General features: G+C 36.7%; 1 protein-coding gene across 5 annotated transcripts in view; it reads right to left on the bottom strand.

Moving 5' to 3' along the window:
• Nucleotides 1-26,477, bottom strand: part of prkdc (protein kinase, DNA-activated, catalytic subunit) — a 149,977-nt gene that overhangs the window by 37,754 nt on the left and 85,746 nt on the right. For 3 of the 5 annotated variants that reach the window (XM_061965688.2, XM_061965691.2, XM_061965692.2), the window contains 12 exons: nucleotides 14,760-14,871; nucleotides 13,922-14,046; nucleotides 12,957-13,106; nucleotides 12,704-12,877; nucleotides 11,072-11,170; nucleotides 7,110-7,320; nucleotides 4,683-4,857; nucleotides 4,417-4,596; nucleotides 4,221-4,333; nucleotides 2,341-2,472; nucleotides 2,084-2,263; nucleotides 139-347 (listed from right to left, as the gene is read on the bottom strand). In XM_061965688.2, the coding sequence (XP_061821672.2) occupies nucleotides 139-347; nucleotides 2,084-2,263; nucleotides 2,341-2,472; nucleotides 4,221-4,333; nucleotides 4,417-4,596; nucleotides 4,683-4,857; nucleotides 7,110-7,320; nucleotides 11,072-11,170; nucleotides 12,704-12,877; nucleotides 12,957-13,106; nucleotides 13,922-14,046; nucleotides 14,760-14,871 (1,860 nt within the window). The remainder of the gene's footprint in view (nucleotides 1-138; nucleotides 348-2,083; nucleotides 2,264-2,340; nucleotides 2,473-4,220; nucleotides 4,334-4,416; nucleotides 4,597-4,682; nucleotides 4,858-7,109; nucleotides 7,321-11,071; nucleotides 11,171-12,703; nucleotides 12,878-12,956; nucleotides 13,107-13,921; nucleotides 14,047-14,759; nucleotides 14,872-26,477) is intronic. The other 2 variants (XM_061965689.2, XM_061965690.2) reach the window with 2 other exon arrangements.

The following is a 26,477-nucleotide window of genomic DNA, read 5'->3' as shown; positions in this document are numbered from 1 at the left end:
TCCAAGGTAAATGCTGTACATTATTATTACATTACTTCATAAAACTACTGTACTTGTACTACATTCTACTGTACTGTTTTCCATACAATATTTCATAGACGGGGGACCTCTTAAAGAACGGCAGTGAAATTGTGGTACCTTGCAAGATGGACCCATTTGTTGGTATCTGGAGGTATTTTTTGGTGTCCTCTTGATCTTTTGGCGGGAGGTTCATCCTTGATGCTAGTGTGCATCAAACTTTCTTCCAACAGCAGGATACCTGACGGCTGCTGGAGACTTGCACTGCTGGTGGAGCTGATGTGTGCTGGATCGATGTGCAGCAGGTCCGCATGCTGGTAGCACATATCCTACAGGAGTTATAGGATTCAGGTCAGGATGCGGCAAAGTGATCATCCGAGTCCTGAGACGGGTTTGACAATGATATGATAAAATGATAACATAAAAATGGAATGGTTTAGTATTTAGTCACAAAAATATATCTCCTATTGAGCTGATACAAGGAAAGTCAAACTGCAAAGAGTTTGATAGGTGAGAAATTCGAGATGCTAGCATTAATTAGACTTATTCTGTGCCAAGCGGTTGTCATTTCATGGAATTACACATTTTTGTAATGATAATGAAAATATGGAATAAAGTGCGTCCCCTGACAGCTCAATAAAAGATGCTTACTTTTGTTTTTAAATATGGGACAATTTTTAATTTAAATGGACGGTTGGCAACCTTTGTCCTAAATAACAAAATACCAACAAAATAGAACATACACAGACAATAAATCAGTCACAGGGGGCTAAACGAATCCCTCATCGCTTCACTCTATTACAGATTTTTTAAGCACATAAATTAAGTTTTCAATGTATTACAGTGCAGTATTTTGTCTTATTTCCTGTTATGTTGTGGTGATCACCATATAGATTCACCAAGCGGGACTTCCCTTTCCATGCTGATGGAGCCATTGTTTACATGTCTTTCATGTTTAGTGGCGATTATAAGTATTGATGCACCTTATCTTGGACTTTTGCCTAGTTAAGAACACATCTCCACTATAGTGATCTTTTGATGTCAGTGATATCACAGGACTAGACCGAGAACAACACAGCAAGACTTGACAACACTCAATTTTATCGCAACTAATGTTGACACTATCAGAGTTGACCAATTTTTGACAGAACATCAAACACCCATGGTTTCAGCATAAGGAAGTTCAGGTCTAACCTTGAGGAATTATCTAGGATGCAATGACGTGTTTCCACATAGTCGTCATTGATGTGGCCATCATTGACGCTTGGAGGATCCTTCACAACCAGCAAATAGAATGCACTTAAGGTTACTGTATGTTACGTAGAGAAAGTGTAAAGGGGATTATATTGGTGTTATTTCATGTCTACAGGGCTCTAGTTCTGTTAGAAAACTCATTTAGAAGGTTGTAAACCATTGTCTTTATACACAGTGATAATATTCCATTTTTTAAATAATAATCCTATTTTGCTTCATTTACCAAGGACAAATAGACCAATTTGATGCGATAAACGAGGGATTACTTTGTATCACACTGAGTGGAAGTTGTTGAAGTTCTAATACTTCGAATTGGCTGACTCAAGTCGACATAAGCGGTTCTGGACGTAAGCAGATGTCGACATGAAAACATTTGTCTTCATCCACAAATCTTTTTTCTTGTAGCTAACAATCTAAAAACAAATATCTTCACTTTGTAGTTGCCGTGGTAGAATCCAGGTTAATACACACATGCTGTTATTTTGAAGCTTAATTTGCACGGAACCGGAAGTCAGTGTGTGTATGTTTTTGTGTTTCTTTTGTCACTTTGATCATCGATAATGATGAAGTCAACAAATATCAACATGAACGTACAATTTTGGATAGAAATTACCTCTTTGGCTCTTATATTATTTATATATATAACACAAGCAGTTGACCATTTATATCGACATCGACTTAAACGGCTCAGTGAACCCCGACTTAATGAGTTGGTCGACAGATATAAACGGAGTTAAGTTAAGCACGTTCCAAGGAGACCGTAAAGTATTTTGAAAGTAATATGAATATAAATGGTTGATGATATACATACTTGCACACACGCTATAAATGGTGGGAAGCAGAGTGTACTCTTGCCCAGGAATTGGTTCATGGTGCATCGAAGGTCCTCTTTGATTTCTGCTGCCTGCTGTCTGCTTTTGTGAGTTTCCATTTCCTGCAGAATGCCACTAAAGAGGGAGCTGAACAAGTGTTTGGCCAGAATGGGATCTCTCTAAAGAAGGAACACAAGAGTATATCATACATTACTTGTCACATAACCTGCTGCAAGTACATCATTGGCAGGCTCACCTGTGCAACTGCTTGAAGAGGAACAATGAGATTACTATAAGGAATTTGGATGTCTGGAAAGTCTCCTACTCTGTAGTTCCGATACAAAGTCACCTGAGCCTCCTTTCGCAGCCTCTCATCAGCTTTTTGTTCCTGCACACCGCCACAGAGAAATTGATCTTGTGATCAGTACAATACAGATGATTTAAAAGTTGTATTTGTAAATGGTAAATGGGTTATACTTGTATAGCGCTTTTCTACCTTCAAGGTACTCAAGGCGCTTTGACAATATTTCCACATTCACCCATTCACACACTGATGGCGGGAGCTGCCATGCAAGGCCCTAACCACGACCCATCAGGAGCAAGGGTGAAGTGTCTTGCTCAAGGACACAACGGATGTGGCGAGGTTGGTAGAAGGTGGGGATTGAACCAGGAACCCTCAGGTTGCTGGCACGGCCACTCACCCAACTGCGCCACGCCGTCCCCTTTTGTATTTGTATTGTTTATTTTGTCCACAATAAGCATTAGTGTTTACCCTAACCCAACAACACACCCATATACATATACACATTAGTTTTATTTAACCAAATGTAATCACATTCATTAAACATTAACAAGTTTATTTTGACTTTTTGGCTCATTTAAAGTCTTTCTAGTGATTTTTACAATGAAAGTTTGTGACATGTATCTGAAGAGGAGCAATCACACTACAATTAGCCTGCATGGGCACATGCATGAGTTTGTCTCAGTAAGGGCTAAAACGATTCATCGATTAAATCCATTAGAAAAAGGCTTTGACTTATATTTTGTTGATTGAATTAATAGTTTAATGAGCTTTGAAACAGCTAACTAACTACTTTATAAGAATAAACGTTACTACTTACAACAAAAATAATCGTAATACGCTCAAGGAACAATGCCCCTTGTGGATCAATAAAGTTTGTCTAAGTCTAAATCAACACTGGTTATCTAGCCGTAATACACTGAGGCAACCTTAAGCACTTATTTTTTTAAAGATACCAGTACATACTGGTACCTGGACTAAAAATGCAGCAGTATCAGTTTTGGTCGATACCACCCAGCCCTATTATCAAGTGTGTTTAATGTGATTACTCGATTAATCGCACAAACTATGGTAATCAATAGATGACTTTATTCCTTAAATAATTAATAGCAGCATGCTTCAAATTCGACTGTAGAGGAGTAATCAGACCACAGTTGGCTATGTGCATATGTGTCATTGATAGCCATCCCACCCCAAATCCGTAATCTTAGAGGAAAAGGTAAATATGTAGAGTACAGTGGTAACTGTTTATTTCGATGCCCCTCAGGCTGGCTGCATACCTCAAATTTAACTGTAGAGGAGCAATCACACCACAGTGTGCATGTGTGTCATTGATAGCCAGCTCCCCCAAAGCTGCAAACTTAGAGGAAACTTGAATATGTACAATACAGTGGTAACTGTTTTGTGTCGAGCCCCTCAGACAGGATGACTGATCGCATGCAGGCGAGTAATTGCATTATTAAATAACACGTCTTAATTTGGGATTTTTGCACTAATTTGGAGTCTTTCTATGATAAAGATTTATGAAATATAACTGTGGAGGAGCGATTGCAATAATACTTGGCTATGCTGCACGTGCGTATGCGCGCACATTCTTATGTTGGTGCATCGATTACATCCAAATATTCCCCTCCTTGACCCATAATTAAATATAGAGGAGTGATCACATGACACGTGCATGTGCCTATGAACCCACAAAGAAATAAACACTGTTCATAATTCATGCCTTCTAAAATACAACTACAATGAAAAATTTGAAAATATACCAAACTAATATAAATATTTAAACGTTAACTATGTAGAAGAACATCAATATTTTGTAGTGTCTTTATCACCTTCAGTCGTTTTTGTCTTTGGACTTCTTTTTGTGCAAAAAACAGACTCTCCTCTTGGGCCTTGAGGAATCTGCGTCTTAATTGAAGGATTTTTTGACGCTTCTCGTTCTCTGCTGTGTAGAAAATCCATCAGGGTGGCATTATTAAGTGGTCTGTGACTGCATGTTACATTTCAGAAGTAACAGAAGAAACTTACCTCTGGTGTTACTGTCCACCTCATCCGTTGATGCAGTGAGGCGCCTGCGACCAAAACCTTCACCCACTGCTCGTCTTGCTGCTTTCTTGTCAAACACCAACAATGACGACTCAGACACAGAATACTCTGCCAGTGTGTCCACGCTGCTGCCAGTCAGCCAGTTAAATGCGGAGCGCTGACCTGAAAATCAAATGAACAAAAGGTAGAAAATGGATTAGTCAAGCAAAAATGTTGAAAATACTACAATACTGATATGTGAGCAGTACTTGGTGCTTGCGTTTGACTGAAGTCAAGTGTGGTCTGAGTCGCTCGCAGCTTTGCACTCAGAGTTCCTGACTGGGATGTTGCCACACTTTCAGGGCCTTGAGACATTTGGGTTTCAGCAAACATTGGAGTCATTACAGTACTCCTGAAGCGCCAGTTGGAATCAATTAAATAATCCTGAAAAGAGTAAAAAAAAAACACTTTTAATTGGTATTGTTTGTATCTATGTAAGAATATGTTCACCTGTTCTACAGCAGTGCTTGTATGTTGATGAACTACTTTATTAAGGAGAAGAAGTGACACCACTTCCTTTTTCTTATACTGTATGTTATGAGATACTTATCAAAGAGTGAACAAAGTGTTCAAGTGATTAACAAGATAAACATCCTGATTGTTTTTGGATCAACTTCTTCTACTCGTTCCTTAATTGTGTTTCCTCTGCAGATCGCTTTACTCATGGGATGGACCAACAAGATTAGTGGTGTTCAAAGCACAGTGGCTGTGGCAGGAAGACACCAAACTGTTCCTTGTCTTCCAAGCTTTTGGTTACCATGCCAGGAACAGTAAGCGTTATATACCGTTCTCGTTGTCCTCCCGCTTCTTCGACAGTAGAGCCTGCCTAGTCACTGTTTGCAAATAAAAACTGTTCTGCTTTGAAATTAAATAATTTAGTTGAAAAAAATGTTTGATGGTGTTATCTACAGGGGGGAAAAGTGTTACAGCTATGAATCCAGTAGAGGGTGCTGTCCCACAAGGGAATTCGTTTAACATTTTCCGGCAGGAAGATGCTCTGACAAGACTTGATTTTAAGTACACTATGTGTACTAGATATCTAACGTTTTATGAAAAAAAGTGTCCTGCTGGGATTCTATGTTTTTTTTTTTAACTAATTAGTTGGGAGCGTGTTCATGAAGTTCTGATTATACGCGTATGCATGTGAGGTGAAGTAGAGTCATAGGATTTCTGCATTAATGGCACAGAATTGGCAGAAAACAACTGAATGTACTGTACGGTTAAACGCAGACTATCATGGAAACTGACATAGTTGTAAGTGAAATGTTGTCATTGTGAAGGGAAGAATCGTTTGGTGAAATCATTAGTCAGGGACCACTCATCTTCACTGACACACTAGACCACCTCCTCCCGAACAAAACAATGCTCAAACAACCACTTGAAACACAGACTAAGTCAGGACAACACATACACCAACAACACATCTCATCTGATTGTGTTAATGAAAAATCAATGTATAATAAATGTAGAATTGATGCAAAATCGATGTTAGATGATAAGATCGATGTAAAGTGAATGTAGGATCAATATAAGATTGATACAGGATCAATGTACAAACAGGACAGCAGCCGTAAATTGAGAGGCACTTTTTTCCCCATCACATCCTAGAGTCATCTCCACTCAAAAACATAGTAGCCGTCAAGCACCCTAAGAACGACAACACACTTACAGCCTTCAAAATAAAAGTTCTGTGTGCACCATACTGTCTGATTGCACTAACAAGTAAAGGTTTCAAAAGGTACTTTGTACTTAAAGCACTCATTTGTACATTTATGTTGCCCCAAAAAATGTAAGGATATTTGCATTTAATTAATAGACATTAACATTTTTGATTCAAACCAATACAACTAGTGCTTATAAAGCTTGCTCTTAATTGTATCTATATATCATATAATGTGGTTATAAAGATTGTACACTTATATTTTTGTTTACACTATTTCAAAGTTTAACTTTTATTTGATAAGATATTTATGTTGAACTTAACAGAACAGAAAACCGTGTCACAAAACCATGACAAAATCTGAACTTTGTATTTTCTGAACCATTCAAGACCCACTGTATACTGTATGACTTTGTCTCTTCATGTGTAATACTCAATTCAAAATGTGTTTAATAAGTGCCAGACACACATGAAAGGGTTTAAAAGTGTCAAAAATGCAGGTAAAAAATGCTGTGATCACTGTAATCAATAAATACATAAAAAAATAAAGTTGAAAAATATATTAAAAACAATATATATATATATAAAATATATATTTTTGCGGATGCGATCATTATTTGTTGGGGGTCTTGGAACATAACCCCAAAAATAGTGTGCATATTATCTATTAATATGTAGTATTTTTAAAACTATTCTAGTAGTTTATAATGACGCTTATACTCCCACTGATTACTTGTCTTTCTGACATTCCTGTTGTTTTGCTTCAGTTGCACCTTTTTGCTAAGCAATTCTTTACTTGCATTTGTTTCGCAGTGCCTTGTTTTGGGTTATTTGCTTGTACTGTTTTTCTTTCTTCCCCAAACGACAGTGAGTACCTGAGTTTTGTATTTCTGCCTGCAGGCTACTACTGTAAATTAACCGTTTGTAAAAGATTGTATTTTTCTCTGCATCCCAGTGTGCTATCTTTGATACAAACCTGGAAGGTGCACTCCGATAGAGGATACTCAAACATGTTGCGTTTGAAGTCAGGGCTCTGACTGGTCATTTCCAACAACAGATTGGTTGCCAGGCTTAAGAAGCTCCTCTCAATTTTACAGGTGTACAGTGAATGCAGCACTGTCAACATCCGCTCTAGCGTCATGGTGGGAAGGCGCTTCTCTTGGCTCCAGAAATTACAAACATAGAGCCTGAAAGAAATAGCAGATTATATAAGAGTATTATCGTATTTTAATGCACAACAAGTCACACTTTTCGTCATAGTTAGACTGGTCCTGCAATTTATAGTCAGGTGCGACTTATACATAAAAAATATATCAAATTGAATGTTAATTCATACAAAGGAGTAAACGTTGCCGTCTCTACAGCCGTGAGAGGGCGCCTAGTCACGTCCATTTTGTCCTTGAGCAAGACACTTCACCCTTGCTCCTGATGGGTTGTGGTTAGGGTCTTGCATGGCAGCTCCCGCCATCAGTGTGTGAATGTGGAAATAGTGTCAAAGCGCTTTGAGTACCTTGAAGGTAGAAAAGCGCTACGCAAGTATAACCCATTTACCATAGGCTTGTTGACAACTGGTCACAACATACAAGGCCTTCACAAAAAAATTGAGAATGTGGCTTACCAACACCTACAGCTGCCAGCACTAAAAGATGAGCCTGTTTTTGATGCTAAGATAAATATTATGTTGTGTGTTGTATTTTATTTTTTATTATATCGTATATGTATTGTATTGTGTGATTTTTTTTTCTCTCTCTTTTTCTTTGAAATTGTAATTTTACTGCCTTTTTACATCATGGCCAGTGGACTACAGATGGAAACTAGCCTTCTGGCTAATTCTGGCTTTTTTAACCATGTGTAGTCATGTGTTTTATGAAATTGCATTGTCCCCTTTAAAATAAACTAATCTTAATCTTAACTACACGCTGCCACCTGTGCGACACCAAGAATGAATGGTAAACACATACCTTTCTACTTTGGTATGTGTTATTTTTCTTTTATTTAATAATTTTCTCAAAGAGCAAACATGCCGAAGATTCGACTGCAGACCAAAGTGCTGATCATCAGGAGCCTGAAAACCATGCCTTCTGCTGAGGTGGCAGACATCTTCCATGCATTCAAACATCAAGTGGAGAAGATAAGTAAAAGATTTGAAGAAAGTGGTGAGGTTCATGACGAGCATAGGTTGGACTGTTTGAAAGGACAGCTTGTTACTACCACAGTCCAAAGACATCCCTTTTTCAGACACCCTTATATCTACAAAACACCTGAAATCTCTTATGCAGTGGTCAATTTAGAGCGGACAAACCAACATTAAGTAAAAAATGTGTTGTGTTTGCCAACGCCCACAGCTGGAAGTAAGGATGGACAGTAAAAAGTGGCAGAAGTTTTTTTAATAATCAATTCAATAATTTAAATTCTGCAAATACTGCAAAGGACCTATTGGAACCCACATTTACCCAGAAAACACAAGTTTATGGAGGAAAATCCTGGTTTGATGTTGCATAATTTATGGCAGTTAATTTCAACCTTTTTTGAGCCAAGGCACATTTTTTGTGTTGAAAAAATCCGGAGGCACACCACCAGCAGAAATCATTAAAAAATGAAACTCAGTAGACAGTAAAGTATTTTTTGTTGGATATGACTTTAAACCATAACCAACCATGCATCAATATAGCTCTTGTCTCAAAGTAGGTGTACTGTCACGTTCTGTCACATCACGCCGTGACTTATTTTGAGTTGTTTGCTGTTTTCCTGTGTGTAGTGTTTTAGTTCTTGTCTTGCGCTTCTATTTTGGTGTCTTTTTCTCTTTTTTTGGTATTTTCCTGTAGCAGTTTCATGTCTTTCTTTGAGCGATATTTCCCGCATCTACTTTGTTTTAGCAATCAAGAATATTTTAGTTGTTTTTATCCTTCTTTGTGGGGACATTGTTGATTGTCATGTCATGTTCGGTTGTACATTGTGGACGCCGTCTTTGCTGTCGTCCAGCATTCTGTTTTTGTCTACTTTGTAGCCAGTTCAGTTTTAGTTTTGTTCCGCTTAGCCTTCCTTGAGCTTCAATGCCTTTTCTTAGGGGCACTCACCTTTTGTTTATTTTTGGTTTAAGCATTAGACACAATTTTACCTTCACCCTGCCTCCTGCTGTTTCTGACATCTACAAGCACCGGCTGCCACCTACTGATATGGAAGAGTATTACACGGTTACTCTGCCGAGCTCTAGACAACACCGACACTCAACAACAACACATAATTTGCAGACTATAATTACTGGTTTGCAAAAAATATTTTTAACCCAAATAGGTGAAATTAGACAATCTCCCAGAGCACACCAGACTGTATTTCAGGTCTCCCCATGTCTAGCATTAAAAGATTACAGTTGGTACAAAATGCGGCTGTTAAGACTTTTGACAAGAACAAGAAAGTTTGATCATATTACGCCTATACTGGCTCACCTGCACTGGCTTCCTGTGCACTTAAGATGTGACTTTAAGGTTTTACTACTTACGTATAAAATACTACACGGTCTAGCTCCAGCCTATCTTGTCGATTGTATTGTACCATATGTCCCGGCAAGAAATCTGCGTTTAAAGAACTCCGGCTTATTAGTAATTCCCAGAGCCCAAAAAAAGTCTGCGGGCTATAGAGCGTTTTCTATTCGGGCTCCAGTACTATGGAATGCCCTCCCGGTAACAGTTAGAGATGCTACCTCAGTAGAAGCATTTAAGTCCCATCTTAAAACTCATTTGTATACTCTAGCCTTTAAATAGACCCCCTTTTTAGACCAGTTGATCTGCCGTTTCTTTTCTTTTCTCCTCTGCCCCCCTCTCCCTTGTGGAGAGGGAGTTACACAGGTCCGGTGGCCATGGATGAAGTGCTGGCTGTCCAGAGTCGGCCGCCTGTGCATCGGTTGGGGACATCTCTGCGCTGCTGACCCGTCTCCGCTCGGGATGGTTTCCTGCTGGCCCCACTATGGACTGGACTCTCACTATTATGTTGGATCCACTATGGACTGGACTTTCGCTGATATGTTGGATCCACTATGGATTGGACTTTCACAATATTATCTCAGACCCACTCGACATCCATTGCTTTTGGTCTCCCCTAGAGGGGGGGGTTACCCACATATGCGGTCCTCTCCAAGGTTTCTCATAGTCATTCACATCGACGTCCCACTGGGGTGAGTTTTTCCTTGCCCTTCTGTGGGCCCTGTACCGAGGATGTCGTTGTGGCTTGTGCAGCCCTTTGAGACACTTGTGATTTAGGGCTATATAAATAAACATTGATTGATTGATTGATATCTCATGGCACACAAGTGTGCCACGGCACAGTGGTTGAAAAACACTGAATTATGGTGTGTGAAATTTGTGGATTGACACATCAACAGTCTCTTGGGATGGGATACAGAACAACTGATTAGATTTTGGGGCTGATCTGTATAATTTCTACTACGGCGTATTACCTAATGTTTATGGTACAGAGCTGAACTTTACTGTGTATGCTTGCAGTCCCACCTCCACTAACAGACAAGACAGACAAGATAGTGGATGACTAACAAGAGGTTTCACTCTATTTCATTCTGCTATAGAAAGAAGGCGCCAGGGTTCTGAGACCAATGCAAAAAATGAACTTGCAGCTTGTTTAGAAGAGTCACATGAACAAACACACACAGGCATTAAAATTAAATGTTTGTTCAGTGTGGTTTGTTTGTTAGTTAGAAACATACCGGTAAGTTACAAAGTTATGGGTTGATATTGATGAAACTTCCATGAAATTTCAGAAATGGGATGAATGATTACATTTAGGGGCTGACCTGAATCAGTCTGCATTCTGAATTTTTTGAAAGGATTCTTTACTTTCTGAAGATAGGGTCTTGCAGAGTTCTGCGCTCCACAAGTGCTTTTCTAGTTATTTTTATAATGAAAATAATAATAATATGGTACTTACTGGAGGCCTTGGTTGTCTTCAGACAACCCTTGAAGCAGTGTCTCTTTGGCGGCATTTAAAACTTCAAGTGAAGTGGTGTCTTTCATGCTTTCTTCATCACTACAGGAAATCAATGTGACAAATGAACAAAAGTCTACATATTGTACATATTTTTAAATACATATTTTCAGAAGCAGTCTCTATTTCTGACATGTTAATAAAAGGCAGGTAACGGTATAAAATCTCACGGTACGATATCATCACGGTATTAAGGCAACAGTACGACATTTTTGTGGTATATGTCCCCCCCCAAAAAGGCTTAAAAATGCTAAAGTGTGTAAAATTAAGTGGCAGGAATGTTAAGGAGAAACACTCTTACTGTAATTGAACACAACCATAATGCTAAAATGTTCTAATCATATTTATTACTACAAACATACATTTTTAAGTGTAAAGAATTGTGCAAGGACATTTTTTTATTAAAAAAACTTACAGTTTGACATACTGTATATTTTATTTTATTTTTTATGGATGTGGTTTGGGCGGTTGCTTGTTTTGCTTGTGGTTTATGTGGCGTCACGCAAGGTTTGCCTCCTGTTGGGCGGTCCGTGTCTGTCTGTTCCAGCTTTGCTCTGGGGGGTTTGTGTCGGTGGCTTGGTGCGGTGGCAGCGCAGCCTTCTTATTTGGTGTGGGTGCTGTGGCTAGGTTGTTTGGGCTGTGGTGTGTTTGTGTGGGTTTGGATTGGTGAGTGGAGTCTCATGGTCGTGGTGTTGATGTGTCTTGTTTATGTGTTGCTGTTTGGGCTGTCATTTTGATTTGATCAGATCATAAAATATATGGGCATCTGCATCAACAATATGATTTGACTGAGTAGCTGAACAGGACACCAAAAAAATAATGTTCTTTTTAAAAAAAAAGTTAACTAACGATTTAACTTTTAATAATGTAAATACCTCACAAACCAATATTTGGCTCCGATGGGTTTAAATATCTCTTCTGGATGACAGTTTATAAGGATGCGACTTGTCCAGGCTGTACGCTGCCTTACGACATTGAGAGAAACAAGCTGTGGAAAAATAGGTGGATGGCTTGAAGATTTATCAAGTAGTTTTTCAGTTTCCTCATATTTTTCGTAATGAACATTTTTTTTTTTTACCTCTGTGCGGTGCAACATGACTGGCTGAATGTGTCGCTTTGGAAACGCTTGAGACAAAACTATTGGTTTGCAGAACACAGACTTGTTTACCTACGCCAAAGAGGTTATGTTTACGCCAGGGTTTGTTTGTTAGCAACATAAGTCAAAGAGTTATGGATAGATTTTGATGAAATTTTTCAGGAAATTCCTCTCATCGACTACGAACACACTTCACTTCCTGTTTACGGTGTTCCACGCCCCCACCTTGGCGGCCCGCGCTACGCAGAGGATTCTGGCAGATGTAGTTTACTTTCAGATCCGCTCAACGCTAAAGAGCCGGAAAAAACTACACACCAAGTTTATGTTTGATACGGTCACGCATCATAGTAGTATTGTGAAGACTTTGAAACCGAAATACCGCTGCATCTACAATACCGTTACACCCTTCATATTGATGATTGGCTGATGAAAGAGTAGGTAGATAATATACTGTAGATGTTAGGGACAATACCGCATACCTGTAGTTGTCCTGGATCCACATGAGGATGTCATACATCCTCTCTCGGCACACTGGTGAAGGGTGGGAGACAAAAGACGTCAGAGTTCCGAGTAACTCCTGAAGCTGAGGCGGAGTGAGGCGTGCAAGAATTTTGTGGACGATGTCCAGACACACTCTCTGTATTGCTTCATCCCTGTGTGCATGTACAGTAGAGCAGAATGAAGCAACAGAAACATGACTCCATGTTACGTTGAAAGCAGTGTGACTCATACTTATGACCCATCATCTGAATAAAGCCCGTGGTCTGAAGCTGCAAAAAGATGTCTGGGATGACATCAGCGCGACTCAACACACACTCCAGACAGTTGATTCTTAACATGCCGTGCATCTTTGGAAGCTGGTAGAAGATGTGTTTGACAAATCTGCAAACAGGAAGAAGGAAAGCTTGAAAGTCCTGGTAAAGCCAACGTCACATCTAAACTATGTGTGATGCACCAATCAGAAATACAGTATTACCTATCCATAAATATGCATTAGTATAACCTATCCAACAATACACATTACCTATCCATATATATACATTACATATCTATAAATATACATTACCTATGCATAAATAAACAGTACCTATCCATACAAATACAGTACCTATCCATATATATATACACACATTACATATCTATAAATACACATTATCTATTCCTAAATATACATTATACATCCGTAATTTATCATTACCTGTAGATACTTTGCATTACCTATCCATAAATATACATGACCTATGCATAAATATACATTACCTATCCATAAACATACATTATCTTTGCATACATATATATTACTTATACATAAATATTAATTTCCTATCCATAAATTATCAATGCATGTCCATAAATATACATTTTCTATCCATAAGTATGCCTTAGTTATCCATGAATATGCATTATCTAACCATAAATAAACATTACCTATCCAAAAATATACATAATCTATCATTACCTGTCCTTAAATCAAGATGACATATCCATAAATACATATTACATGTCCTTATTTATATATACCTTATTTATTCATAAATTATCATTACCTATCCATAAATGTTCATTACCTATCCATAACGTATCATAACCTGTTCATAAATATACATTACCTACCCACAAATATACATTACCTAACCATAAACAACTATCCGTACCTATCCATAAATTATCATTACTTATCCATAAATATACATTACCTATCCATAAAAGGAGGAAAGTGATTGGACACTTTGTTCACGCAGATAATGAACCTGTCATTAATTTCTTTTTTCTTGAGACTGCTGATCTGATTTGCAGCAAGATGAACAAGTTCTTGGTGATGCTAGAATAAAAATTTGGAAAAAAAGACAATAATAAAGGTTACATCGCTGAAATAATTATAGCTCTATTTGTACAGTGGAACCAGTCATGTTATGTTCACAACCTTTTGATGTGGACTAACTCATCAAGTTCTGGTCCATCGTGTTCTTATTTTTATTAGATTGACATGAAAGGTAATTTCTCTGAAAATGTTTCCATTTGTTGACATGTGTTGTAGTATTGTTTACTTAATCATTATCACTAAGCTTCAACATAACTACAGTCTAATAACACATTAACTTAAGATGCACACATTCACTTCCTGTTCAATGCAAAGCCAGCATAAAAATAAAAGAACTAATTTGTTGATTTCTTTAGAAGATAGAATATAATATACAGTATCATATGCAAACTTCAGAATACAAACAAAAATAAGTAGTCTAGCAACCCCAACAAAAAACAAGTAGCTATCTGTATTTGGCTGGGGTGTTAAATGAAAAGTTAGTTATTTTACCTTTTAGCTACAGATTTCAACCATATTTGATTATGTTTTAAAAGTAATGACTTGGCACTAGAACTGGTGTACTGTATGTGTAATATGTCAAAAATACCCAACACTAGTCAATAAGTCTGAGGGGTAATGACATAAAGGTTACACTGTACATAGTAACACATATTTCTAACCAAAAATATATTTAGTATGAAGGCTGTGTCAAAGTGAGGAAAGTCCCATACATGATCATCTTCAGTCATGTTCTTCAGGATGAGGCCAATCACCTCAGCAGCAGCTGAGTAGACGTCTTTATACTTTACGAAGGCCAGGTTGTTGGTGAGAGACTGCATGTATCTGCAAAGACACAAGATGCTAAAACCTATACCGTACATATACACACAAACATATACATATAGACACACATGGTTCAAACATATACTGTACATATAGGGAGATATGGTTAAACATATACATACAGTGTTTAAATCATATACATAGTGATATAAACATATACTGTACACTCAGTGGTTAAAACTAGAGATCGACCTATATGTTTTTTCAGGGCCGATACCGATAAAGATTATTAGTAATTAGTAGTCAAGGAGGCCGATAACTGATATTTGGCGCCAATATTCATTTGCAGTAAAAGTTATTTAAACATGAATAGCATACGTCAGTAAAGAGCTACACAAGGCTTTAAGCTGGTTTTTTGGGGGTTTTTTTAAACATAATTTTTAGGAAACGAGAGCGACATAATATTTTATGCGACGCTAATGTTGTGTTTAATTTAGAACCAAAAAACATCAGGGGATTTCACATACACCTTTATTACGTGTCTTAGACGAGCATCAACATTTGCATTTCAAAATATGGGAAATCTCAGAGGAAAATTGGTAAAAATATGAGATTTCTCTACATCACAATAACTTGTCATCTACCTAATTTTACAGCAGGATACATTGTAAGGATTCCTCGTGATGAACCTGGAAATATTGTGAACATTTAAACAAATCAATTGTGGGCTCCTTCACGTTGCTTATAGGTGAGACATTTTTCACGCTGGCTGACATTTCTTTCTGGGTGTTAAAAGTATGAAAATGTTGCCTCTTCTTCTTTACTTATATTATCATGCTCTGTCTTGCCTTGTTTTTGTGGTATTTTCCTGTGCTGGGGTCGGCAACCCAAACGATTTTGGATTAAACATTTATTTTTATTTTTTTATCTGTCTAGAGCAGTGGTTCTTAAACCTTGTTGGAGGTACCGAACCCCACCAGTTTCATATGCGCATTCACCGAACCCTTCTTTAGTGAAAAATAAAATGTTGGGTTTTTTTTCAAATTCAAGACAGAGTTATATGTTTTTGGTAACACTTTAGAATGGGGAACATATTCTAAGTAACAAAGGCTTAATTTAGAGTTTTTTGGACACTCGGGGAACATATTCTAAGTAAAAAAGACTTAATTTACAGCTATTTGGTTAGGGTTAGGGTTAGAGGGTTAGGGCCAGGGTTATGAGGGTTAGGGTTATAATAAGGCCATCCCGAATAAGGCATTAATAAGTACTTAATAATAACTAGTTAAGAGCTAATATGTTACTAATTTGCATGTTAATAAGCAACTAATTAATGGTGAATATGTTCCCCATACTAAGGTGTTACCATGTTTTTTTTACTGGTGCACAAAATGAACCGTGCATGAACATCACCTTGTTCAAAGAACAAAACCAACACAGTGTATAAACTCACAACTAATTACACACCTGCAAATCAGTCTGACTTCTGCTGTTTCCGTATCCGTAATACGCAGATAGGGAGAAGTTTTTATTTACACGATGAGTCGGGTGTGTCTTGACCTCCGCCGAACCCCTGAGCCCGACTCACCGAACCCCTAGGGTTCGATCAAACCCAGGTTAAGAACCACTGGTCTAGAGCCACAAAAAAATTAATATTTATACTTTTTACACTTAAACAAGTGTTATAATGAAGGCAACACATGATGTGTCTATATTGGCTATACAGACTATGAAAATGACTGTCGCAGGCTGACACAAATTTTCGTTGACAGAAGTGTTGCGATGTATTATTTATTCTACACATTTTTACAACATTGGAAAACATAAGTAAAACAGATGCTTCTCAGAGAGTGAGATAATTCCTGGAAAAACTGGCTTAGAATGGCCAAAGGTATAGATGTGTATGTCCAAGTTAAAGGAAAGAGCAGGATGTCTTCTTCTAATGGATTTATTACAATCTTTGCAAGCTGGATAATGTTTGTTGTGGTGTATAACAACATGGCACACAGAAATGCAGCCAATATTACATACAGATAATGTGTCATGATGAGACATGCAAATATAAATTAAATACACAGAGGACATAAGTAAAGGAAATTAAATGAGCTGAAATATACCTACAAACAAGTCATAATGATGTAATATGAACATACAGCTAGCCTAAATAGCACTGTGGTGAAGTTAGAAAAAGATTGGCACATTCAGAGATAAAAGCTCAATAGCTCAAAAACGAAACATCTTTAAACCACAAATAGTACTTCTTTATGACCATAGTAACGGAGACAATGAGCTAGCTACAAGCTAATTTTCAGCAATACAATCTGTGATTCTGGCAGGAAACTTGATGATGTGCTTTTTCAACAGCTGAGGCTCTGATGACTACTTAGGGACCGTCTACAAAGAGCAACTCCAGACAAAAAATACATAAGAAAAAAATTTAAATCTAAAATATTACATCTGCGGTCGTTCCCAAGACTTCTCATCGTTCCAACTGGGTTGAGTTATTTCTTGCCTGGAAGTGGATTCAGATACAAGGATGATGTTTTGGTTTGTGAATCCCTTTGAGGCACCTGTGATTAAAAAGTGTAAAAATACAATTTGATTGATTTTTTAAGTCCTTTTCTGGGGGAAATTAATTTTGCTGATTTATGACAATTATTTACATTTTTAAACATTTCAATAGCTTTAAGACTACAAAAAATGATCTCAAAAATCACATAACTTATAGTGTTTAGTTGAACATACTACATGTCTTATGTTGGGCAAACATTATTTAAAATATTTTAATATATATTCATATTATTTTAATATTTTTTTAGGAATATTTACAATTTTCAATAGCTTAAAGACTGTACAATTTATTTTCTCAAAAATCAAATGACATATATAGTGTCTAGTTGAACATACTACACGTCTTATTTTTGGGGAAACATTATTTAAAAGATTTTTGAGAAAAAACCCAAAACTAGCATCAAGACTATACAACATATCTTTAAAAACACATGACTTATAGATCTAGTTGTTTCTACTACAAGTCTTATTTTGAGGAAAAGTTATTTAACTTATTTTTGAGGAATATTTAAAACAATTTAATTTTCAATAGACTGCACAATATATCTTCTCAAAAATCACATGACTTTTAGATAGTGCCTAGTTCTTTCTACTACAAATCTTATTTTGGGAGAACTTTTTTTTTTTTAATTTAAGATTTATTTAGGATCCAGGCTCAAGGAATCAACACGTTCTTGAAATGAGTGCCATATTTTGGTGAACTTTGCATCAGAGCCCCGAAGGCGGTGCCTTATCTTTTCCAACCTCATGAAGGACAGAGCATCTCTTATCCACTTTGAGTGAGAAGGGGGGCTGGGATTCTTCCAACGTATTAGGACGGCCCTCCTTGCAAGCCAGCTAAGAAAAGCCACAAGATCAGAAAAATAGATCCGCAATTACACGTTTGGAGGTACCACTCCGAATAACGCCACTATGGGAGAGGGACTAATATGGACTGAAGTGATAGCTGAGAGTGAAAGAAACACAGATTTCCAAAACTGGGACAGGGCAAGGCAGGTCCAAAACATATGGGTAAGATCAGCTACCCCTTGATGACACTTATCGCAAATTGGATCAAGTCCAGGGAAAACGTGAGCCAGTTTGGTTTTTGACCAGTGGACTCTGTGTACCACCTTACATTGTATGGCTCTGTGCCTTGCACAGATCGAGGAAGAATGGACTCGTTTCAAAACCTGGTCCAAGGTATCTTTCTCTCTTTCTAGAAAAAGTATTATAATGATTTTTGAGGAATATTTAAAATTTTCAAAAGCTTAAAGACTCTACAATATATATTCTCAAAAATCACATGACTTATAGTGTGAAGTTGAACATACTACAAGTTGTAATTTAGGGAAACATTTTTAAAAGATTTTTCAGAACAAAGTTGACATTTTCAAAGTTATTTAACTATTTTTGAGGAATATTCAACATTTTTTAATAGCTTAAAAACTGTACAATATATCTTCTCAAAAATCACATGACTTATAGATAGTGCCTAGTTCTTTCTACTACAAGTCTTATATTAGGGGAAAATATTTTAACGATTTTTCAGGAATATTTAAAAATGTCAATAGCTTTAAGACTACACAACATATCTCAAAAATCATATGACTTATAGATAATGTCTAGTTCTTTCTACTACGAGTCTTATTTTGGGGGGAAAAAATATTTTAATAATTTTTGAGGAATATTTAACATTTTCAATAGCTATAAAACTATACAACATATCTCAAAAATCACATGACTTATAAATAATGTCTAGTTGAACATACTACAAGTCTTAATTTGGGAAAAAATATTTGATAGATTTTTGAGGAATATAAACAATTTTCAATAGCTTAAAGACTGTACAATAAATCTTCTCAAACAAATTACACGACTTATTGATAGTGCCTAGTTTTTCCTACTACAGGTCCTATTTTGGGTAGTTATTTTACTGACTTTTGAGAAATATTTAAAACTATCAATTTTGAATAGCTTACAGATTGTACAATATACTATCTAAGAATATCACATGACTATGACTGTGACTATCACATGAGAGTGTCGATTTTGTTCTGCTACAAGTCTTAACTTGGGAACAATTATTTAATTTTTTGAGGGATATTTAAAAATTAAAATTTTCAATAGTTTAAAGACTGTAGAATATATCTTCTCAAAATCACATGACTTATAGATAGTGTCTAGTTGAACATACTACAAGTCTTAATTTTGGGAAACTTATTTTATTGATTTTTGGGAATATTTTAAATGAGTAACTTTCAATAGCTGAAAGACTGTATGATGTATCTTTTCAAAAATCACAGGACATTATTTCTACTACAAGTCCTATTTGGGGGGAAAGTTATTTTACTGATTTTTGATAAATATAAAAATTTAGCAATTTTCAATAGTTTTAAGACGATACAACAGCCATCCATTTTCTACCTCTTGTCCTTCTCGGGGTTGCGGGGGGTGCTAGAGCCTATGCCAGCTGCACTTGGGCGGAAGGCAGGACAAGTCACCACCTCATCGCAAGGCCAACACAGATAGTCAGACAACATTCACACTCACATTCACACATCAGGACGAATTTAGTGGTGAAGTGTGAAGTGAATTATATTTGTATAGCGCTTTTCTCTTGAGACTCAAAGCACTTTACATTGTGAAACCCATTATCTATATCTTTAAGCTACATTCTTAAACCAGTGTGGTGGCACTAGGAGTAGGTGGGTGAAGTCTCTTGCTCAAGCACACAACGGCAGTGACTATGATGGCGGAAGGGGGGATCAAACCTGGAACCCTCAAGTTGCTGGCACGGCCGCTCTGCCAACCGAGCCACGCCGCCCCCATTTAGTGTTGCCAATCAGCCTATTCCCAGGTGCATGTCTTTGGAGGTGCATGGGAGAACGCTGGAGTACCCGGAGGGAACCCATGCAGTCACGGGAAGAACATGCAAACTCCAACACAAAGACCCTGAGCCTGGGAATCGAACCAAGGACTTTCTTACTGTGAGGCACAGGCGCTAACCTCTGCTCACCGTGCTGCACTGTCACCTATACTAGTATCTGCAAAATGCCTGTGTTCCTTCAAAAGTGAGCTATTAAAAATGAGCCTTAAATGCCACGTATCTGTTAAATAGCTGCTTGCAGCCAGTTCCAACACACTTAAACACACAGCGTGGCCAACCCCTCTCACCCTGCACATGGTCTGTTTGAGACGCTTCCCTGCGCTACATCACCCAAAAATCCAGACTCAGAAACAGTTTGTTACCCTTACCCTCTGCTGTCAGACTACTTATAAATGTCGTTGTACTCGTGCCATCTCTCGGGGGCCAAATTGAAGATGTCACCGGCTGCAGTTTGGACAGCCCTGCTTTAATACAAACCCCTAAAACAATTAAGGTATGCTGTAAATTTAAGTATAGAATCTGCAAAATATTTAATTTTGACAGAATAATACCGTCAATTTTAGAGTATTTGCATGTTTGTGACATTACAGTATTTGCAAATGCAAGGTATTTTCACATAAAGTCATGTGGTTTCAACGTACTTACTATATAGTAATTTAGGTTACCACAGTTTCTTGGTTTGCAGGAATCCACTGCATTTACTACTGTGGTAAACTATTTAAATTTTACGGTGTTTTACTGTTATTTACAATTGTTTTTTGTAGTTTTTTCTGTAAATTTTTACAGTGTCCATTACAGTCTCACAAAACACATAGTTGTTTTACTACTAATCTTACTTTGGAAAAAACTTACTCAGTTTTGTCTTTTTTCGATATCTTTATAAATATACAATAAAAAAAACTCAAAAACACATGACACACGTGTCTTTTAGGAAAATATATTTGGCTGCTTTTTCAGAAGCTTTTTAATTTTTTAATTTTCATTATTATTATTATTTTTTTTTTTAACAATTGCCAACTCCAAGTGAAGCACAAGCTTCCTCTTTTAGAATTGTTTTTATTTATTCTGCTCTTATTTTCTTTTGCTCTCATATTTCCTTTTGGATCTTAATGTGTAATTTGTCTCGGATATAAGTAATTACATGTTGACATATTAATCCAATTAGAAATTAGGCATTTTGAGTGATTGAAAATATATTTATTGATTGTAAATACGTTTCAAAGTGTTATTCATTCGTTCTATTGAGCAACCTTATTTTATGATCATTTATATCATCCATCTGTACACACAGCTCTGTTTGTAACCCTAACTGTAGTTTACATACAGTGAATTGGACGAAAATATGAAGGCTCAAAAGGGGGAAAACAGCTCAGAGGAAAGACTTATGGGCAATAGCTGGTAAAAATGACGTTTTGGTCAAAAGTATGAAGAATGCCAACATTTAAGCAAGAAATATAGATTATTACTCAAATATTTGGGCAGAACTGTCCACAACTGTATTTTGTGAAGATACAAATAAAAACCGCCATTGGCTTTGGATTAGATCAGTTCTTCTCAAATAGTTTTCTAAAATCAGTAAAATAACTTTTCCCTAAAATAAGACTTGTAACAGAAATAACTAGACACCATCTATAAGTCATGTGATTTTTGAGATTATAAATTGTATAGTCTTAAAGCTATTGAAATTTAATTTTTTTTACAAAATCAGTAAAATAACTTCCGCATAATATAACTTGTAGTAGAAAGAACTAGACACTATCTATAAATCATGTGATTTTTGAGATGATATGTTGTATAGTCTTAAAGCTATAGACATTTTTAAATATTCCTCAAAAATCAATAAAATAATTTTACCCCCAAAAAAGGCTTGTAGTAGATATAACTAACACGGTCTATAAGTCATGTAGTTTTTGAGATGATATGTTGATATGGTCCCCAACCTTTTTGTAACTGCGGACCGGTCAACACTTGAAAATTTGTCCCACGGACCGGGGGGGGGGGGGGGGGTGTTTTTTTTTTTTTTTGTCATAAAAAAATACAATCATGTGTGCTTACGGACTGTATCCCTGCAGACTGTATTGATCTATTTGATATATAATGTAGGAACCAGAAATATTAATAAGAGAAAGAAACAACCGTTTTGTGCGAATGAGTGTGAATGAATATAAATGGGGGAGGGAGGTTTTTTAGGTAGGTGCACTAATTGTTAGTGTATATTGTGTTTTTTATGTTGATTTAATTAAGAAAAAAAAAAAAAAGTTTATATTTTTATTTTTTTATTTCTTGTGCGGCCAGGTACCAGTCGATCCACGGACCGGTACCGGGTCGTGGCTCGGTGGTTGGGGACCACTGTTGTACAGTCTTAAAACAATTGAAAATGTTAAATATTCCTCAAAAATCAATAAAATATTTTCCCCCAAAATAAGACTTGTAGTAGAAAAAACTAGACACTATACATAAATTATGCGGTTTTTAAGATTATATGTTGTATGGTCTTAAAGCTATTGAAAACTGAAAATATTCCTGAAAAATCATTACATGTAGTAAAAATAACTAGACGCTATCTATAAATCATGTGATATGAGATATGTAGTACAGTCTAAAAGCTATTGAAAATGGTAAATATTTCTCAAAAATCAGTAAAATAACTTGTAGAAACACCTACATTCTATAAATCATGTGATTTTTGAGAAGATATATTGTACAGTCTTAAAGCTATTGAAAATTACATTTTTTAAATGCTTCACAAAAATCAGTAAAATAATTTTTCCCCAAAAATAAGACTTGTAGTAGAAAAAACTAGACACTATCTAAAAGTCATGTATTTCTGGAGTTGATACAGTATATTGTATGATCACAAAGCTATTGAAAATTAAATTTAAAAAATAATTTTCAAAAATCAGTAAAAGATTTTCCCCAAAAATAATATTCATAGTATGCTCAACCAGACACCATCTATTACTCGTTTGTGTTTTGTGACAATATAATGTACATTCATAAAGCAATTGAAAATGAAATACAGAGAATTATTTTAAAATAATCAGCAAAATATTTATAAAAAAAAAAAAGTTATAGCAGAACCAAATGGCCACCTTCTATATTGCATGTATTTTGGGGACTTTATTATATATTATCAGAAGGTTATTATTGAATACCAATTACTTAAAATATTTTTTTTTAATTCTACAAATAATGATCCGTCTAAAATAATGAATGTCGCATTCCCTAAAATGATACCATTTATATCCGTTTGTATAATGACGTCGTAAAGTATATAATAGTAAAGTTATAATTTATTAAACATATATGTCGCAAGAGGTTGCAATTAGTAGACGGTCCATGCGCACTGCCGCAGTGTGAGCTCCTCAATGGAAACCATGGTATATTTCCGCTCTGGTGACAAATTGTTGTGTTGAAAATCATCTCTTAGCAACTTGTAGCTCTTTGTTTACATTCCAGTGGTTTGAAAGATGTATAATTTGTGCTGTAAAGACATTTAGATTTTCAGTTATTGTTACAATAATTTTGAATGTGCCAATCTCTTTCTTCCTTTACCTGACTCCAAATAGCATTTTAGCATTGATTAGCTTGCAGTCATGCACTGATCAAATATGCCTGACCAGTACTTCAACAAGTCAACAACACCAACAAAGCTCCCCTTTGTGCACTGACACACAGCATAAAAAGTTTGGTGGACAAAATGAGACAAAGGAGGAGTGGCATAAAACACGTCTTTCTGTGGCTGCGTCGGAGAAAGTTGTACATGTAAACAAACTACGGTGAGTTTAAGGACCGCCAAAACTAGTAGGACATACCACGATACCCATCCCAAATCATGCGGCCTTGCCGTGACAAATATAATAAGTCTCCTTTGTGTTAATAAATTTAGACACGTTTGGATTATTGGAAGATATATCTTTTCTGTCATCCATCACTGTTGCATTTTTATTTGATGGAATCACAAAACATTTTGAAACTCATCGCGCTCCTTTTAATGGGTCCATTCTCTGAGTGCTGCAGACAAGGGCATATCTTGCAGTAGCGAAACAAACAACGGAAACGGTATGACGTCGGGAAAAGGACAAAAACTGGATTTCCTGGCAAAAAATGGAAGTTTTGAAAGCGGTATACTGTGTACAAGCAACAAACATTGTACGAGGAAGAGAAAGGGAGGAGGAGGAGGCGTGGCCGCTGAGCGCTGCAATGAAAAAAAGGTTATAACTATCTATCCATCCATCCATCCATTTCCTACAGCTTGTCCCTTTTGGGGTCGTGGGGGGTGCTGGAGCCTATCTCAGCTGCATTCGGGCGGAAGGCAGGGTACACCCTGGACAAGTCGCCACCTCATCACAGGGCCAACACAGATAGACAGACAACATTCACACTCACATTCACACACTAGGGCCAATTTAGGGTTGCCAATCAACTTATCCGTAGGTGCATGGTTTTGGCGGTGGGAGGAAGCCGAAGTACCCGGAAGGAACCCACGCAGTCACGGGGAGAACATGTAAACTCCACACAGAAAGATCCCGAGCCCGGGATTGAACCCAGGACTACTCAGGACTTTCGTATTGTGAGGCACATGCACTAACCCCTGTTCCACCGTGCACAGAGGTTAGCTAAATACTGACATAATCTGTGTATGTATTGTATCTGCTGAAGTAGTTGTGTTGTAAAAAAATAAATAAACAAATACCAATAAAAAGAGGCCAATGACGATATAAGTTAAAATACCAGATATCGGCCTGGTCGATAATCGGTAGATCTCTAGTTAAAACATATACATATAAAAATGTCCCCATTAGCATTTTTGGCCTCAAAGTCAAGCCTATTCTGATACTTTGACAATGGATTAAAGAAGTAAAAATGTTTTTTTTAGCAAGTACCTAAAATAAAAAACAATAACACATTTTTATAAAGTTAATTTCATCAAATGTAAACTTTTCTCGTATAAATCAGTTACCATATTAAATTTGGAATACTAAATGCTAAAAACAATTTTTGAAGCAAAATAAAGTGGATAGATAAATATAAACTAAACCAAAGCAAAAACTAGTAATGGCTTAAATCATTTGGTTTTTGCCCTACATGCCCTCTATCCAGGAACGTAATTCCTTGTTATGTAAACAACAACTTTGACAAAAAAAAGATTGTATTATAATAATAATAACAAGAAAAACATTGTTCTAATCATATTTGTATGGATCATATAGTGGTCATGATATTTATTATCTTATTTTTTTCTTGTCCTGCACAGCCGCTCAGGCAAATCATACTGTTTATGTAGATGCCCATATCTGCTATACAGATGTACTTTACAAAAGAGATGTGTGGAATACTTCTCCTGTTGCCTTATTTGTCTCTGACTTTATTAAATGGATTTATTTAATGTTTGGCACAGCCGGACCAGAGCAGGAACAGACAGAAAGAAGAAGAAAAGAAGACAGAGGGGGAAATTGCGGGTACAAGGGATAAGACAACAACAACAAAAACAGTTCAACATCAGCAAATAAGATATGTACAAATATGATACTAAAAATGAAAGCAAATAAGAAGTTATTGAAGTAAATATTAATACCATAGAAATGACAATGAACATTATTGCACTACAGATGAAGCACAATACAATTGTTTCAAATGCAACTGTACATATATGTAATGAAAACTTGAATTACAAATGAAACCAATAAATCAAGGGGAAGAAACAGAAGTTAACTATATTAACCTTGTCGCGTGTAATAATAAAAATAGGTTAAGCTTTATCAGTGTGCCGCGTTTTACCCAGTGTCCCCAGGGGGAATAACGTTAATATGTTTGATGAAACGTGATTTTATGCATTAATGTATGTATGCATATGTGCTTGGATATGTACAGTATGTTTGTACAGTGAATGTGCGTGTATTTATGTACTGTATTTGTGTATATATGTGAGAGCGTATGTACCCATGTATGTGCGTAAGTACCTATGCGTGCGCATAGGTGTGTATGAATGAATGTATGTGTACATATGTATGAATAATTGTGTGTATGAGTGTAAAAAGAAGGTGCGGTGCCCAGGGAACAGGGGACCACCGGCCCCATGCAATCAGGCCGGCCAGCGACAGGACACCCAGAACCGGGCCCACTTTTCCGTAGACAGACGCGCCCGGCAGAGGACAAGGTACGGGAGAAGCAGGGGACAGCCAATCCCCAAGCCAGCGAGAGACCACACCCCATGCGGGAAGAAAAA

The sequence above is a fragment of the Nerophis lumbriciformis genome, linkage group LG07 (genome assembly GCF_033978685.3).
Source record: "Nerophis lumbriciformis linkage group LG07, RoL_Nlum_v2.1, whole genome shotgun sequence".
In the NCBI taxonomy this organism is placed as follows: domain Eukaryota; kingdom Metazoa; phylum Chordata; class Actinopteri; order Syngnathiformes; family Syngnathidae; genus Nerophis; species Nerophis lumbriciformis.
The sequence above is the reverse complement of the archived record's forward strand: the minus strand, read 5'-3'. Positions and strand labels throughout refer to the sequence as shown.